Source organism: Notothenia rossii (genome assembly GCF_949606895.1).
Source record: "Notothenia rossii genome assembly, chromosome: 2".
NCBI classification, from domain to species: domain Eukaryota; kingdom Metazoa; phylum Chordata; class Actinopteri; order Perciformes; family Nototheniidae; genus Notothenia; species Notothenia rossii.
The window spans coordinates 33,091,278-33,109,368 of record NC_136904.1 but is presented as its reverse complement, the minus strand read 5'-3'; the positions used below and the strand labels follow the sequence as shown (position 1 = coordinate 33,109,368).

General features: G+C 39.2%; 2 protein-coding genes across 10 annotated transcripts in view; one reads left to right on the top strand and one right to left on the bottom strand.

The window, feature by feature from the left end:
- tp53bp1 (tumor protein p53 binding protein, 1) overlaps positions 1–12,475 on the bottom strand; it is a 36,322-nt gene extending 23,847 nt beyond the window's left edge. For 4 of the 9 annotated variants that reach the window (XM_079666001.1, XM_079666007.1, XM_079666005.1 and 1 more), the window contains exons 1-5: positions 12,319–12,474; positions 9,568–9,784; positions 5,794–5,881; positions 5,608–5,689; positions 5,458–5,525 (exon numbers count right to left, since the gene is read on the bottom strand). In XM_079666001.1, the coding sequence (XP_079522127.1) occupies positions 5,458–5,525; positions 5,608–5,689; positions 5,794–5,881; positions 9,568–9,747 (418 nt within the window). In that variant the 5' untranslated portion in view covers positions 9,748–9,784; positions 12,319–12,474. The other 5 variants (XR_013805442.1, XM_079666008.1, XM_079666003.1 and 2 more) reach the window with 4 other exon arrangements.
- A 2,330-nt stretch (positions 12,476–14,805) lies between these two features.
- Positions 14,806–18,091, top strand: part of map1aa (microtubule-associated protein 1Aa) — a gene marked incomplete at its 5' end in the record, with an annotated part of 57,010 nt that continues 53,724 nt past the window's right edge. Inside the window, 2 exons of the mRNA XM_079663456.1 lie at positions 14,806–15,046; positions 16,342–16,443. Of these exons, the coding sequence (XP_079519582.1) occupies positions 14,806–15,046; positions 16,342–16,443 (343 nt within the window). The remainder of the gene's footprint in view (positions 15,047–16,341; positions 16,444–18,091) is intronic.

Below are 18,091 nucleotides of genomic sequence, written 5' to 3'. Positions count from 1 at the left end.
ATGGTATAATTATCTTACTGTTGTTGGTATTACTTTCTTTTCCTTTTTGTTTCTCTATTTTGATCAAAAGAGTAGTAGCTAATAGAGATATCTCTGTGGTGTTACACTATACAATTCACTCCACACTAAATGGCAGGTAAAACAGACATAAAGATCACATCCTGGAATGTGAGAGGATTGAATAAGCTTGTTAAGCTAAAACAGGTATTAGGCAGAATTAGACTTCTAAAATCACAGATCGTTTTTATTCAACAGTCCCATTTAACTAATATTACTAAAGTTAAAAAAAGATGGCCTAGACAAGTCTTTGCAGCCCCATTTAACTCACAGGCCAGAGGGGTTATCATTTTGGTCCACAAATCAATCCCGTTCAGACTTAGCCATGAAATAATTGACCCGGCAGGAAGATACATTATTTTGAAAGGAAAAATATTAGAGACTCAAATTACACTGGTCAATGTTTACGGACCTGACGAGGATAATCATGCCTTTTTTAGGAATTTATTTCTTACTGTATCCTCTACTCCTGGACAATATATAATAGGCGGAGACTATAACTGTGTGCTGGACCCAGAGAAGGATCGCTCCTCAGGCATTGATGTTTCTCATCCGCAAGCTAGAAAGGTGCTGCTTCAATCCATAAACGATCTTAATTTAATTGAAGTCTGGAGAAAGCTACATCCTACAAAAAAACATTTCTCATGTTATTCAGGTACTTATAAGAAGTCATCATGTATTGACTACTTTCTGATCTCCATGGCCTTATTATCACATGTGAATGAATGCAGTTATGACAGCATATTATTGTCCGATCATGCACCCATCTCATTAACCCTCCATATACCGAGGCTTGTTTGGTGTCCTTCTAGGTGGCGCCTCCAAACCAAATGGTTACAAGACCCAACATTTGTAGAATTTCTTGGTAATAATATTGATAATTATTTTTGTATGAACAAAGATCAGACTAGTGCAGGCATAAGATGGGAAGCATTTAAAGCCTTCATTAGGGGCGTGATGATTAGCTATACAACCTTTAAATCAAAAGCTCACTATAAAGAGTTAACCAACCTTGAGGCTCAAATTAAAACTCTGGAACTTGACCTATACCAAAATGATATACCAGAGAAACATAAAGAGCTCCTTCTATTGAGAGCTAAGTATAAAGAGCTATCTGCTAGTAAAATTGCAGCAAACCTCCTTTGATTAAAGCAATCTTACTATGACCAAGGTGACAAAGCTGGCAAGCTTCTTGCATGGAGAATAAAGAAAATGCAATCGGATAGAGCTATAAACTCAATCCAATTAGATAACGGAAACAACACATTAGATCCAGCTGAAATAAACTCCTCCTTTAGAATATTCTACGAATCCCTTTATATTTCAGAATACCCATATAATACTCAGTTACAATTTGAATTGCTAGATCAGTTAGAAATCCCATCTATGACAGAGCAAGATAAGACTGAATTGGATACATATTTAACTGTTAAGGAAATGTCGGAAGCCTTGCAGAATATCAGAAGTGGGAAGACACCAGGACCAGATGGGATCCCTATAGAGATGTATAAATTGTTTCCAGACAAACTACTCCCCCCTCTATTAGATATGTTTGAAGAGGCATATGAGTTGGGTACTCTACCACCATCTTTACGGTCTGCAATTATCACCTTGGTCCCAAAGCCTGGTAAACCACCAACAGAAAGGGGGTCCTATCGTCCCATATCCTTAATGTGTTGTGACACAAACATTCTGTGTAAAACTTTGGCAAGAAGGCTAGAATCATATGTACCATCCTTAATCTCCAATGACCAGAATGGCTTTGTTCAAGGGCGTCAAGCTTTTCATAATATTCGCAGAGTGCTTAATATACTTCATGAAAGGAGTGATGCTAAAGACACCGCAATCCTGTCGTTGGATGCTGAAAAAGCCTTTGACAGGATTGAATGAAAATACCTGATGGAAGTCTTGAGGAGATTTGGGATGGGTGGAAAATATCTCAAATGGTTGAGACTTCTGTATTCAGATCCAACAGCTGAGGTATTAACAAATAACATGATATCCAAACCGTTTAGTCTACACAGAGGCACAAGACAAGGATGCCCCCTATCCCCTCTTTTATTTCTGTTTGGTATTGAACCACTAGCTTTGGCTATCCGGCAACATCAGAGCATTTCGGGTGTGAGGATAGGTGAATCTGAGCATATGATTTCCTTATTTGCGGGTGATATTATTATTTTTCTTTCCACGTTGAGAACATCTATCCCAACACTTGGGGGAGTTCTCTGGATATAAGGTCAATAATTCTAAATCCACCATATTGTTTTTAAATAAAAATGAGACAAAACCCAGGGATACCCACCCCCTTTTCAGCTACTCGGGAGGGTTTTATATACCTAGGAATAAAAATCGTACCGGAAATTGAGAATATTGTCCCCTCCAATTATGACCCAATAATACAATCAGTAACAGAATCTCTGAATAGATGGATGCCAATGCCCATCTCCATGTTAGGCCGTATTAATATTCTTAAAATGTCTATTCTGCCAAAATTTCTTTACCTGTTTCAGTCTATTCCTCTCCATCTTTCACAATCATTTTTTTGTAAGCTCAGGCAGCTCTTCTCAAAATTCCTATGGAACAACAGGCGTGCAAGACTACGGCTCTGCCTTTTACATCTGCCTTATGATAGAGGGGGACTTCAAGTACCTAATCTACAATTGTATTATTGGGCAGCGCAGCTGCGCACAGCCATGTTTTACTTATCCTCCTCTGACCCTCCAGCATGGCTAGACATTGAACGCAATAAAGCACCGGGCCTATCCCTCCAGTCATATATCTATTCTGCTCATGCTAAAAAACAAAAAAAACAAACAAAAAACCCATTTGTTAAAAATACTGTTTCTGTTTGGCATGAAGCACATGTCTATATAGGAGATGCTCCCAAACTATCCCAGTTCTCCCCAATATGGGGTAATGACAACTTTGTCCCCGGAAGAGCGGATGGGGGATTCAAACAATGGGCTGCCAAGGGTCTGAGTAGAATAAAAGACTTGTATACAGAAGGAAAACCTATGTCCTTTGATCAGTTGGTTCATAGATATGCCATCCCTAGAAGCCACTTCTTTAAATTCCTGCAGTTAAAGAGCTTCATATCAGCGCAGACTAAATGCTTAGATGAGCCACCCTTGTCAGTTGTGGAGAGAGCAGCTCTAAATTATATGGATTCTCGAGGCCAACTATCAGTCATTTATGTTCTGCTGCGGTCCAAATCAAAGGACAACTCACACTCAAGACTCAATGCTTGGAGAGATGATTTGAAAGTAGACATTACAGAGACTGAGTGGGAAAATGCTTGTTTAAAGGCACAAACCCAGACTATAAACACTGCACTGAAACTGATACAATATAAATGGCTTTTCAGAACCTATGTTACACCTGTTAAACTGAATCTGTATAATCCTAAAATTCCTGATAACTGTTCCAAATGTGACGATAATGTTGGTACTCTGCTGCACTGTATGTGGGAATGCCAAAAAATCCAATCATTCTGGAAAGATATAGTTAACCTGATTGCACATGTAACTGCTATACAGATTCCTCTCGACGCAAAGCTCTGTATATTAGGTATATATCCTGACCAATTTGTACCAAGCCGTAAAGCAGTGCCCTTGATTCATATTTGCCTACTTCAGGCTAGGAGAGGTGGAAAAATACGGATGGTCCTACACCTGCATTGTGGCTGCGGGAAATGGCGTCCTGCCTCGCTTTGGAAAAATTAACCTATGTGATCAAAAAGAAAGTAAATAAGTTTAAGGAAATATGGGACACATTCATGCACTTCCTTGAAAGTGATCAAATGGAAATTGATGAGTGAAATTGATGGATATCGCTATCAAACACTGATAAATAATAAGGAATAATAACAATGCTGCTTATAATAATAAACGATAATAATTATCTCTAAATATAGAAACAAATTATTCTTTCATATACATTTTTTGTATTATTGTTTCACATCCTTTACTTATATCTGATTGTATTTACTCTTGTTTTATTTCAATCTGTGAGGTTTCCCTGAATGTCCGATGTTGAGGTTGGGGGGAGGGAAGGGTTATTTTTCCATGTGTCAATGTATGTATGTATGACTGTATGTTCTTTCTATGTTGAAAAACCCAATAAATATAATAAATAATAATAAAAAAGAAAAAAAAGATTGGCTTTAATCAATTTGTGAAAATGAATTCTTCATATATGATAAATGAGAGGTAACATTTTATTTATGGTATTATTTTCACATATTTCTCTCCATTCTTCCTTCTGCCAACGGTGTCGCAGTTTCTCGTCTCTCCCGTTTTTGTGCTTAGTGCATACGCATGGGTTAGAGTTTGCGTGGAGGACCGCACATTTTCCCGTCAAGTTAGTATTTTATAAATCGCAAACATTGAGTAGAAACTGGCGTACGGCATTTTTTGAGCGCATATCCCTTTATAAATTAGGCCCCAGATATTTGTATGTATCGACAAACTCGCCATCAAGGGTGTCAATGGAGGCTAGAGGACGCTGACTTGGGAGCAAAAAGCATTGCTTTGGTTTTCTTACTGTTCAAAAGCAGTTTCGAATCAAGAAGCGCATGCTGCAGTGTGATAAAATCAGTTTTTAAATTGGAAACGGCCATATCCAGAGAAGGAGCACATGAGTATACAATAGTGTCATCAGCATACATATGATAGGTAGAACATTGCATCTGATTACAAATATAGTTTACATATAATAAAAAGAGCAAGGGCCCCAAAATAGAGCCCTGTGGAAATCCCTTCTCCAAGATGACAGGGTCAGAGACAGTACTACCCAACCGGACGCATTGAGTACGGTGGGTTAGATAACTCTGAAACCAGCAAATGGCGTTATGACCGAAACGAGACACCAACATAACATTAGACAGAATGTGGTGATCTACAGTGTCAAATGCTTTGGCTAAGTCAATAAACAATGCAACACAAAAATAATAACATCGTCTACGACTTTCAGACTGGCAGTCACAGTACTGTGCTTTGATCTGAATCCAGATTGCATAGGGTTAAGGATGTTTTGTGAATCAAAAAAAAGTTTTAGCTGAGCAGAAACTAAGGACTCAAGAATCTTTGATAACACAGAAAGATTTTAGATAGGACGATAGTTATTCAAATCAGTGGGATCACCAGCTTTCAAGAGGGGCGATACCAGAGCTTGCTTCCACACAGCTGGCAGTGTGTGAGTGGACAGGGAGAGGTTGTGCTATAATCAAAGCTGCAATTTTTTAAAAGAAAGGGTCAAGTCAATCAGGCCCGGCAGACTTTTTAGGATCAATTGAGTGCAGATCGTGTAAGACTTCAGAGAACGAAAAAGAAGCTAAATCAAAAACAGGTAATGTACTGGGCATGAATTGTATTCCTCCTTAATAATTTTAAGAGCACCTACCCTCAGGCTGAATGCAGTGTGTGGTAGAATCAGCTCCTGACTCCATGTCTGTGTCCTCCAGTGCACACCTGAGAGAATAGGGACAGAGTGAAAACACTACACCCTATCCTGAGTATCATCGATCAGTAAACATGTCCAGTCCATACATACTTTTTCTTGTTTGGAGGGCAAATGTTCAGAACTTGGCTTTCCTCCTGGAACGCAGAACTGGGGTTGGACGCAATTTGGATGCCTACATTTCATTTCAGAAAACAGGGTTAGGGTTAGTTATTTTTTTGTTTGATACCCGATGAGTTATATGCATTTCCATTTCCATTATGCTAGAATAGCCCTGACCTGGTTCGGCTTGGTTGTTACTCTGGGAGCTCTCTGATTGGCTGTCAGTCTGAGAGCATCGGCTTCCTAGCGGGGAGGATATCAGTTCCTGGAATAAAGAAAAAATATTCACAAGTTACAAAAGGCAAAAAGGATATATATATATATATATATATATATATATATATATATTGCTGTGAAGTGCACTGGCACTTCACAGCTTTTAGTTTTTAGTAGCAGAGCTCAAAACGGCTCCATTTCCTCTGAATTCCTGCCCTTATGTCTTGTAAAACATATCAAATCCTGCATTAACATTTTTAATTCTAATTTTCAGGCAAGGTTAAGCATAAATTTAGTAAAAAAAAAAACCTGCAAGTTGCTCTTTAAGTTGCACTTGCATTGGTGTGATTAGGGAGCCAGAAAGCGATGCACGTTTACTCACGTGCGCGGTGCGCCGTGTGTTTGTTTTACAAAAAATGGCGAAGCAAATTAAGTTGTTTGACTGTGGGGTAAAAAGTTCGGCCAACCCGTCAACATCTCAAACGAATGTTCAAAGTGTTCAACTGATAAAGCGCAAGATGAACCCGAACGAAAAGAGGAATGTTGTCCATTCACTTCTGGTGAAAGTTCCTTCAAAATAAGAGTCTCGATCTTATTACTACCAAAATAAAAGTGCAAAACGAAACTTTAACATAGAAAAATATTGGCATACAAATATAATCACTTCTATAAAAAGGCAACACATTTTAAATATAGTTAGACATATTAAAGGTAATTTACAGCATTAATAATTAATATCTAATTCTTATCTGTGAATGGTTTTCATTTATTTAACATTAGAAATGTATTATTCTGGCCAATCCAAGACTTCAATGCTGAAGGGCCAATGGATCTTGGTGGGGATACGGATGATCAAGAAACTAGTGACTTGCTCAATTCATTTGTGAGGGATCTGTGAAGAACAACAGCTGCACTACTGGTGTTTTGTATAATTGAGGGTGGACAAGTTTACTACCACTTTAGTTTCAAATGATTGTGTTAATTACTTATTGTAAAGCATTTGAACATTCTTTTGTGTCACATGTTCATTATTAAGTTGATGTATTTTATAGTATCTTAATTATTTAAAATATAAGGTGTCTAAAAATGGCAACCGTATTTTCAGTGTTGGCAACTAAAAGCTGATGCCTGGTTGCCTGGCAACCACTTTTAAAAGTTAGCGTTGAGTCCTGTACAGGTATGATCCTAAGTTAAAAAAATATGAGGTTATCATGAGCTCATTAACATTGCAATTTATCACTATCGTTTAGTGGTTTTGCAAAGAATTAACCACTCTCTGTTTTTGTACCATTCTGCGTTGAAGTACCTTCTCTTTGCCCAAATAATCTACTAGCGGTCTCCTTTTTTCCGATAGTTAGCTGTACAGCTTTACCCGCCTCAATGTCCCGACAACAAACCTCCATGCAGTCGGAACCAGCCTGTTTCGGTTCAACAACGGCGGCGGTGGGGGCGGCGGCGGTTTTGACAGTTGCTGCTTTTGGGTTCATCTGGCTTCGCTGTTTGAAGAAGGTCCAGGCTCCGGAGATGTGGATGTCAGGGATGTGACCTTCCAGTTGTTAAATTTAAGTTTAGATTGACTGTATTTAGTTTTCTTCTGCGCTGGTTCTTCTGACATGTTTGCAAGTGTAGGCTTCTATCTAGGTTAACGTCTGACACACAGAACAACGTAACAAATAAAGTAAACAACGTAACAAATAAACAAATCTAAGCTTTTTTATTGGTTGTAATTTACATGGATACATTTGAATGGAGTGACAATGTCCTATTTGATTGGGTTAAAACCAGGTTAAAATGTACATATTCTTCCTGTTATGTCTGCCTACTCTATTTTACCTAATGCAAAGTGACCTACTCCATCGAAATCAGTCGCATTGACCCGAAGACACATTTTGATTCCTAGCTTTCTATATCAGGATTGTTTTTGTAGGCTACTCCAAATATTAAGCAAAAATATGTCACATTACATAATGACTATTACAGAGTCATCATTTTGAGAAAAAGGCCTTTAAAGTTTTTTCTTCTCTGGAATCCATCGATCTGATTGATTAATAGCGGAGCAAATGATCAAAATACTAGTGAAGATATTTTCGTTTGGATTACTGCACTCACGGGAAACACCGGCTGTTGTTATGCCTGTTGTGACGTTACTCCGCTCTCCGCTTATTATGCCGTTACAAGCTTCAAACCTGTATTTATCATCTGAATTTGCCGAAACAAATTTAACATTCTAACTGTAACGGACCCTGCCGTGTTATCTATGATTACTATATGACTTACATTCATAATTTCAGCGGGAGGGAGGGGGAGCGACGCTGAGGAAGAGTAGAGTGGCCAGTGAGAGGCGAGCTGTGATCTTCCCTTTACAAGCTTAACAAATGCGTGTTGAGATTGAATATATATAACAATAAAAAACAAGAAAATATACACAGCTAGATCATATCGCGTTTTAGATGCGACTTTAGAGTAGAGGGGAATTATTGAAATGGGATTTGTATAGTGTTCCGCGCCACGTGTATATACGTGTGTGTTTGTGTTCTTTTGCGTTTGTGTGTATTGTGTTAGTTTCCCGGGGGAAACACTCACGAGAAACACCGGCTGTTGTTATGCCTGCAGTGACGTTAAATTACTCCGTTCTCCGCTTGTAATTATGCCGTTACAAGCTTCAAAGTTGTAGGCCTATTTATCATCTGAATTTGCCAAAACAAGTTTAATATTCTGAAAGCCAAGAATTTGCTTATTTGAAATCAGATAAAAACAAACTGTAACGGACCCTGCCGTGTTATCTATGATTACTATACACCTTACATTCATAATTTCAGCGGGAGGGAGGGGGAGAGACGCTGAGGAACAGCAGAGTGGCGAGTGAGAGTTGTCATCTTCCCTTTACAAGCTTCAAACATGCCTGTAGCTAGTGAGATTGAATATAACAATCAAAAATAACAAAAATATAGCTATATCAGATCGCGTTTTAGATGCGACTTTAGAGTAGAGGGGAATTATTGAAAAGGGATTTGTACAGTTTTCCGCGGCATCTGCTGCTGCGAAAATGTGGGGCAGGGCTGAAAAGTGGGGGGGCCAAGTGACCCTGAATAGTGGACGGCTGGCAGGACAGATAGATGGATGGCAGAATTAATCGGTGGGCGCGGGACAGAATTAGAAAATCTGATATATATTGTTGAGGATTGTCAACAAAGCGGAAGACTATTAGTGGTGTAAATCAACTGAGGACTTTACTCAAGTTCTGCACTTAAACACAATCAAGGGCACATTCTACTTGAGCATTCATAAGAAAATACTGTACTGTTTACTTCATACACTTACATGACAGCTGTAGCTTATCGTAATTTTTCCAGAATATAGCAATCCCAATAAATGAAGGGCTATAACTAGTATATTATGTCGATTGTTGAGCTGCCCGTCTAGTAATGAACCAGACCTAATAACTCCATTATATAACATAACAATGTAACACTATTAGGGTCTGTTTACCTTTTGTCTAAAATGGTCTACTATTACAAATGTGTCCGGAGGATCTTTACTTAAGTTATATTGGTGTATCTTTACACTGTGGGATCGATACTTCTATTTAAAGGGCCTGAATGCTCTCTCCACCACTGCAGTTGCTCGTACAGTTAGACATCCCACATACAGTATATTACACAGTCTCAACTACTACAGCAGAAACTATAAACTAGCCATGGATGTTTGTTAGTCGGTGAGGTCAGTTCAGCTCACCAGCACCGGGCTGCGGGCGGTGGGCTGCAGGCTGGACAGGCGGCGGGCCAGCAGGGCTCGGTAGCTGCTCTCGGGGTCGTCCTCCAGAGCAACACTGTCCGGCTGGGAGTCCTCCACGATCAGACACGGGTTCTCAGGCTGAGGAAGACTGGAGTCCAGTTCACTTCCGCTGGGATCCATTAGGTCAGACCGAGGACAAGGGACGGGTTGTTGTTATCTAGCGAATCAGGAAGAAAACACAGCACAGCAGAGTTAGCTGCAGGCTAGCAGCTAACGCTCCGCCCCACAACAAAGCATGAGGCGGCTCGCTGCCACATACAGAGCTCCGAATAACTCTTCAAATCAACAAACAGCTAGAGCCTTCAATTAACATATTAGCTCATGTGTTAGCAGGTTAGCCAAGTGTTAGTTCATATATTTATAAATCGAAATACCGGCTATTATGTGCAGAAAACATACACACCCACTCCAGCACGGTAAGCTCCACTCCTCGCGGCAAAACTTGAGGAAAGCGATTTGATTGGTCCTACTGGTGGTGTGACGTCATATGAGTAGGCAGCATGGGAGGCTGCTTTTAGTTGTATGTTTGCAGAATTTAACTCCAAGAGGATAAGCTTTTAAAATGTTTCATGAACTAATTGTTTTATCATATACTGTCTGAAATACAATTAGTTTATTTTTGGACTCTAAAGGTTATTGAGTAAAACGAATCATTATATTCAAATTGATTGTAAAAATGTCATTAAAGGCTTCATTTCTTTAACATGATATACACATTAATAATTTTATACTAAATGATCAGGTATATACATTTTACATACATGAAAAATAAATCAATACCCCTTCTATTAAACTGCTGAATGATGTTTACTGACACAAACTGAACAATTTATTGTTTTTTGTATTTTAACATTTAGCTTCTTTATTTCTTTACATTACAGTAGGCTGTAATCCTAAATGCCTATACTTTCAACAACAACGCTTATTGGAACTTAAAGTAATCCTTTTTTACATTGTACTTTGTCTATATACATCTTCATTTTCAATACCATCTATGATTCTTAGATATTGGTCTTTTTGAATCATAAAATTGTCTCAAGGTTGTATATGATATATTACTATGGGGACTTCCTCTGTAATGATAAATCATATGAAAACGATAAATCTAGGGCAATGCATCCCACAGCTGGGAACTCAGAGACCTTCAAGGGTCCTTGAGGGGCTTCCAGGGACTTGAGCAAAAAGAGATATAGGCTAACTTTCACAATCCTTTCCCTAAGACTCACTCATGTGTCTGTATTCCACTGATTTCTTTCTCCTTCGTGTTAACTCAACTCCTACTGCTATCTGATTTTATATTTTATTCATTACCAAGGCACGTTTTATGGAAGCATTTTTACAGAAAGTATATCAATCTTACTCGGTTTAATTAGAGTGTAGTGTATATTGGCATTTGGGTCGTTCCTAATAAGACAAACACTGAATGACCCGTTTAGAACAGGTTTATCTTAACAGTTAGAGCATCCAAAAAGCCTTCTTTATTAAATGAATAGATTATTTGTTGACTACAGATATACATCTTTATCAATCTATAGATGTGTTGCTGTGAGGACTTTAAGAGATAGCTGCAAACCAGCATGATGCATATTGTAGAGCCTTTATGGTGTGCTGCTCATAGTTTTTTGACGATTAAGAGCCGGCCTTTCAAATATTAACATCACTTTGTCACCCTCATTTGAGAGTCTCAGTTTCCATGGAAACACCACTTTTTCCTGTAACACCGCAGACTATGCAAATACAGATCACAGAGGTGTTGGCAGAGAAAGTATAAAGCAGCAATCACTTTAGGCTGCTGGGTGCAAGTGAGTTGCTCAAAGTTCAACATAAACCGTAACGTGCAGGTCAAGCTAAGTCACGCTCACACTTTGCTGGGGTCTCCTCACCTCAGAACCACCTTTGCCAAGACCCCAGAGAAGAGTCATCACAACAAGGACAAAGGCTTTTAACTGACCAATAAACACATAAGTGCTTGCGAAGGGCACATGGATCAATATCTTGTGGGAAATATCATATCAACACAAAGAAGGAATATATTAAACACCAAGAAGCAGGACAATGTTATTTAAATCCCTACAAACATTCCTTAAAACCTATTATATCCCACAACTAAAAGGATTTGGGGTGTAGCAAATTCATTTTTCTGCAGGTTCCTTCACATTTGAATGACTTCACAGGCTCAAATCTGTTTCAATCCTCTTTTGCTGTCATGCTTCAGGAAAGCTGAAGGTGTATCCTGGCAGAAAGCAGTAGCAGCAGCAGCAGCAGCAGCTAGGCCTGGCCACAGCTCTTACAAGAAAGCAGCAATATTAATGACCAGCATTTCAATATGAGAGATGGAGACATCCTTGCAACAATGCATTACCTGATTCTGCTAAATGCAACTCACATCCATTTTTTCATCACATACACACAAAAAGATCAGGTAATATTATTTCCATGGCGTTGCTGGGCATCAGCCTCCTGTAGCGAACATACACCGCCTGGCATCGCAAAATTCAGCGTAACGTCGTCATTTCTGCAGGTCGGGTTGTCACCCACATTAAGAAATGCGCAGCCACTACCCAAAATGTCTAATCTGATCCATCTCTGCTGGAGCTGGCAGGAAAACTGGATGCTGCTCCGCGCCCCCAATCCCAACATTTCACACCCAATTTTAACGAAATGCATAACAACAAACGTTAAAAGATTTACCTTGGAAATCAATATGCCGGCTCTTTGGGTTTTTCCAATTTCCTTCACTGTCCCGCTGGTTTCAATAATAACGCGTCCAACATCGCTCAGCCCTTTCGTGCCTCTGTTTTGCTGAGAGTCAGGGTGTGGAATACACACGCATGGCACGTAAAGATGCAACGGCATTTTTTAATGTGGATGCCATTTCCTTTGGAGCCACACACCAACACACAAAGCTCCTTCACGTGGAAGGATTACATTTCTTTATTTTTTTTAGAAACGCAGTAATGTAGCTTTTTTCTATTTTGAACAGCCTACCAGAGCGCACCTCCAAATGACCTTAAAAAAAGAAAGAAAATTATATTACAGTGCACATTTATGTTCAGTTGTAATATGTAATGCTTCATAATTTGTCTGAGGTCAATAGCATGTCAGCATAGTTTCTAATGTTTCATTTAATCTGAATGTATGTGGATGCATTTACAGATGCAATATTTAATAATAATTACCTTTTCTTTTCTTGCACCTTGCAGATATAACTGTGGGAGACAAAGAAATGGTGACACAAAATCAGCTTATAATAATTGTGTTATCATGTGTATTTCAATGTAAACACATTGTTATGATGTAAACTAAAATAAAGTCTCTGTTTATGTCACTTACACAGAAATGGTTCCTTATAGTTTCCATAATCCATGTCTGCGAATTATCCTATTTTAATACAACATGAACTAAGTTTCTCAAGCGAATAATGCCATACAGCCATATAGTCATTCATTTATAAGAACATTTCTAAAGACAATTGTTTAATTTGCAGTCAAAATGGTTGAAATGATCATCAGGATTGTGCTCTTGGGTTCCTAACACTGGAGATTATTCGGAATAAAAATGTGTAGCTCCCTGTCCTCCCAGCAGAGGCCAGCACACACTCTGGAGAGTCTGACACAGAAGTGCTGACTCACTCCTGCTAACATCAACCTTCCTGAGATTTACAGAGGGAAGAGACAAATGAAAGCCCACAGTGATCCATCACCACTGCAGGGGGTGTCACTGCAGACCCTCACCCTCTGCTCTGGAACATGTAGCGTCTGACAGGAAGAGAGCAGGGATACAGATTAATAACTGATACACGGTGCCAGTTTATGAGGTTCACCAAAGCAATGAAACGTTGTCTGATATCCGTGCCTGATAAAAAAAAAAGTCTTTATATCAATCAGTTCACCAAATGCTGGACATGACTACTTGTGGCTACCGGAATGTTACAATAAACTGTGAAAGTGTTCAAGCTGTGGAAATAAAGACAACCCCTAAACTTGACACACACAACCGTGGCAGCAACATGTCACAAGGTAGACCTGCCCTAAAGGATACTAGGCGTTATCATCTGTTTTACTTTAAATAGGACCATAATATACCAAATGAAACACAGAATGTTTAATTTGCTGTATGCTATATCTCATAAGGAACATGTTCACTGAGGTAATACATTAAGGGAGCAGTCAGGTACTTTTTTCATAAACTTCTACACAATCAAACTTATTTTGCCATGAGTGAAGTCGGCCCCTGTTGGATTTTGGAGGGAAGGCAGCTTTAAGGTAGCATTGGCCTTAATTTACAGACCACGAGGTATCCGCTTGGTTCATGGTAATCTAGATACACCCCAATCAAAAAGTGTGATCCACTGAGCTCTATGGCACACAGGAATATAGGAGGAACATTATTTAGGCGTTGACAACAAATATACTATTAAACTTGTAATATTTCTTGTTGGAAACAATGTTCTGCTGATTTAAATATTTTTAAGGGATTTGTTGACTATATAAAAAAGAATATCACTAATATTTTTAATATTTGTATGTATAATAGTTTTCAAACACCACTCAATGTGTGCAATCTTTGAAGAAGATTATTAAAAAAAAAATTATGAAGCTTAAAATATTTGTTCTAAGCTGACAGTGAGTCTTTGTTGTCTGTTCTACTCTCCGCACACTTGAAGCCTTGTTTTGCTCACGCTGGAACAAAGAGGTGTCAGTTTAGTAACCAAAGCACATTGCCTGGTACTTGCAGTGACACGGATATAAATAGAAACCTTTGTGTGACACACTTTTCTTATTTTCAGCCACTTTTGTGCGGCACAGTTCAGTAAGTGGCATTGATTGCACTCAGTAACCCCATATTTGAATGTTTCAGGAACATTATTTGCTGTAAGAGCTCACTATAGTCTTATTAAGGTTGTCACGGGCATTTTTTAACACTTCCTATGGAACAGAAGGTCATGGCTCCTGGGAAATTAAATTGATTTATGCCTGTCTTCCTTATTTACATTGACAGCAGGCTTCAGCAATGCCATTAAAGAAATACGATCAACATAAATTCTGATGTCCTTCATTTCATTTCGTCCAATGAAATGCTGTGACGTCAAATAGCAACATGACCTGCGATCCAATCGAAATGTCCCCCCACCAAAAAGCCACACCTTCCCATCCTCCCAGCTCAACCTGCGCTGTCATGGTGCTTACTCCGGATGCAGTTGTCATGGAGATGGAAAGCAGCTCAGCGTCCACTGGTGGCACTGTTACCATGGAAATCCCTATCGTAGGACCTGCCACAGTGGAGGGAGCAGAGCGTGTTCAGCACCATGGACAGCATCGAGCAGCTTTACAGCACAGAAACTATCGCATGCTGATCGTCATCGGTGAGATTTCCACCAGCCATCACCTTGATGCTGCCAGGAAACAGATAACACAGGGTAAGTCAAGGGAGGAGTGGTCAGAAGACCTGGGGCTGCAGAGGCGGGGGGGGGGGGGGGGGGGGACGACGACGACGACTGGAAACACTCACTGCAGCTAAAAACATCTTGGTGTCAACCTTAGAGTAGATAGGATAATATACAGTAAGGTATCACTGTAGGGAAATACAGGTGTCATATCAGCAACAGTGAGAATAGTGACACACAGGATAGTACAAATAGTTCAGACACGGATTATCACAATGAAAAAGGAGTAAACACGAAGGTAACAGTACTAATACAAAAAAAAGGTAAAACACTGGGTAGCTACATTTACATATAAACAGACGTGTTCTGATTAAATCTATTCCAAACACATGTTGTATTTTGAGGAAGTATTCTTATGCTTTACTTAAAAAGTACAAATACCATAGTCTTAAAATACTGATCAGGTAAAAGTCCTGATTTCAAAATGTGGCAGTATAGGAAAAGTAGCAAAATGTTGCTAAAGTACATATTAAGCACACTCTCTTTTCAGTGTTTATTAAATAATCTATGTGGAGTATTGTATATTATTACTGATGAAAACATACAAGCAGCGCTTCAGTGCTGCAGTTTCTGAATGGGTACTTATGTGTTACTTTACAATGAATCGGGTTATTTAATTGTATAATACCACATCATATTTCATAGGACCTAACTACATTTGCATATTAAAGACCTAAGCTGAAAAGTAAAACTTTAATGTAGTGGCATATAAAGTACAAATATTTCACTCTGAAATGTAAATACTTAAGTTAGTAAATTACAAGTACCTCAAACGTGTACTTAAGTATAGTACTTGAGTAAATACTCTCCACAGCTGTAGACATCTAAAAGTTCCATGTTACTGCATATGCATAAATAAAATCCATGAATCCTGCAACATGAAGAGAGATATCTGTATTTTCTTTTATTATTTCACAAACCTTTACTCATTAAGAATTGTTTTATTATACTTACAAACAACTTGAGCTTCTAATTATCCTTCATTTCTATTTTCTTTAGATACTGATTGGGTTAATTCTACATTCTAGGAAATTTCCAACCATTTAACTTTGGGAGGTTTTTTAGCTAATTCAATTATGGCTGTCCTTGTTCAGCTGGCTGGTTGTGTTTTTTAAAGATACAAATATTTATTTAATTTTGAGGTAAAACAAAGTAGATATCGAAGTACTTCAGGTGATTCTCTAAAGACAACGTTTCTGTTACATTATGCATAATTCACCTTCCTGCATCGATGAACATGATTTATGCTGCTCTGTTATTTTTAACAGGTTTGCGCTCGTGGAACGTCGATCTGACGCTTTGTGACCTGAACAAGGAGCTGCAGCTGTTTGAGGCCAGACACACCGCTCAGTTTTCTTCACAGGTCAAAGGTCAGTCTGCGTAATTTGAATTAGAGTACTGCATAAAAACTGTGGTGGCAGTTCATGTATTTTGCAGCATGTACAAGTTGTGTTTGTGGCATGTGTACATAAGCATTTATCTCCTTGTTGCTTGTAAAAAAAAAAATGCTCTGGGTTGTGACCTATCTGTAGGGATTTAATGTGTTGCTACAGTAGCTGCGTATCATCTGATCGCCCGTGCAGTTCCTGTGCAGGGGGACACAGCATATCAGATTTGATCCAGTCGGAGTGTGCCAACAACACGTCGTTCCCTCTCTGCGTCTCCTTTGTCCTCTGCTGCACACGTGCACCTGACGGTTCCTGGGGATGCGACAGGCGACGCTGCCCGTATTGATCTGGCTCTCGTATGCAGACTGCATGTCCGGGTGGGAATCAATAAAGGCCTAATGCAACACTATCTGCTCTGGGAATATAAGATCAGGCCCCGCGTGGTGAATGGAGCCAGTGTTAATGCGGATCTAGCCGAGATGTTACTGCGGTGAATGGAACTCTGCTTACTGTAGTGAGAAGAAAGACAACACTTGTGTGTGGCATTTATGATAACTATTCAGCACTTGGCTTATGGGGTCAAACAGACAGCTCAGAAGAGAGGATGCATTGGCTGAATACATTGAAAGTTTCTTTCTATTGAAAGCAGTTAGATCTAGCTGTACACTTATCTTCCCACACATTTCCTTGGCTTTTAGTGTTATGTAAAGAGTATAAATATGGTTGTTGACATCAGTGCTGTCGTTGGGTTTATAAAAAAAATCACAAATAACAAACAGCATCTAACCATTTTATAATGAATGAACTGTTGACAAAAATCCATTTAAAGGTGTAGTCCAGTGGTTCTCAAAGTGGGGGGCGCGCCACCCCTGGGGGGCGCAGAGGCATGCCAGGGGGGACGCGAGAGACCAGGAGGAAAAATGGTTAAAAAAAAAAAAATCATAATTTGACAAATTATTGATTCAAAAATAATATGATGCAGTACAGTACTATTACATGTTGAGAAATGTATCCATAGATCTCTTAATTGTGCTCTCAAAGTGCACCAGATTGATGCATTTAACTTCAATATTTAAAAATAAATCTTCCCGGGGGGGAGCTTGCCCCCGGACCCCCCTATGTGAGGTCCTATAAAAATAGCACTTTACCCCTGCTTACACCTATGCCGTGAGCTGATTATCGAGCCTTCATTGTAACAGTAAAAAATTCCACTGTAGCGACCGGTACATTAATGGGAAACCCTAAATGTTTGAGCACCCTCTATGAAACGTCAAGCTACCCCACAGCACCCCCAAAAGAAATCTCTGGCCGCCACTGAGCCGAACTATTTGTGTTGGGGGGGCCCAAATTTTTTTTTTCTCCAAAGGGGGGGCCTGACAGAAAAAGTTTGAGAACCACTGGTGTAGTCCATTGATTAAGCTCTTGCTCTGTCAGAACATTTAGGTGGCATTATGTAAGATGGGCAAAATTGCAGGGAAAAGGCAGCAGCTGAGATATCTTCCTTTATAGTCCATTCAAATGACATATTTGTATAATATATTTCATGGTATAGGTCAAAGGTCAAACTTTTGACATTTGTGGTTAGCAAGTTTTGCTCATTAGATCGACCCAGCTCTGCCTCATTTCTACA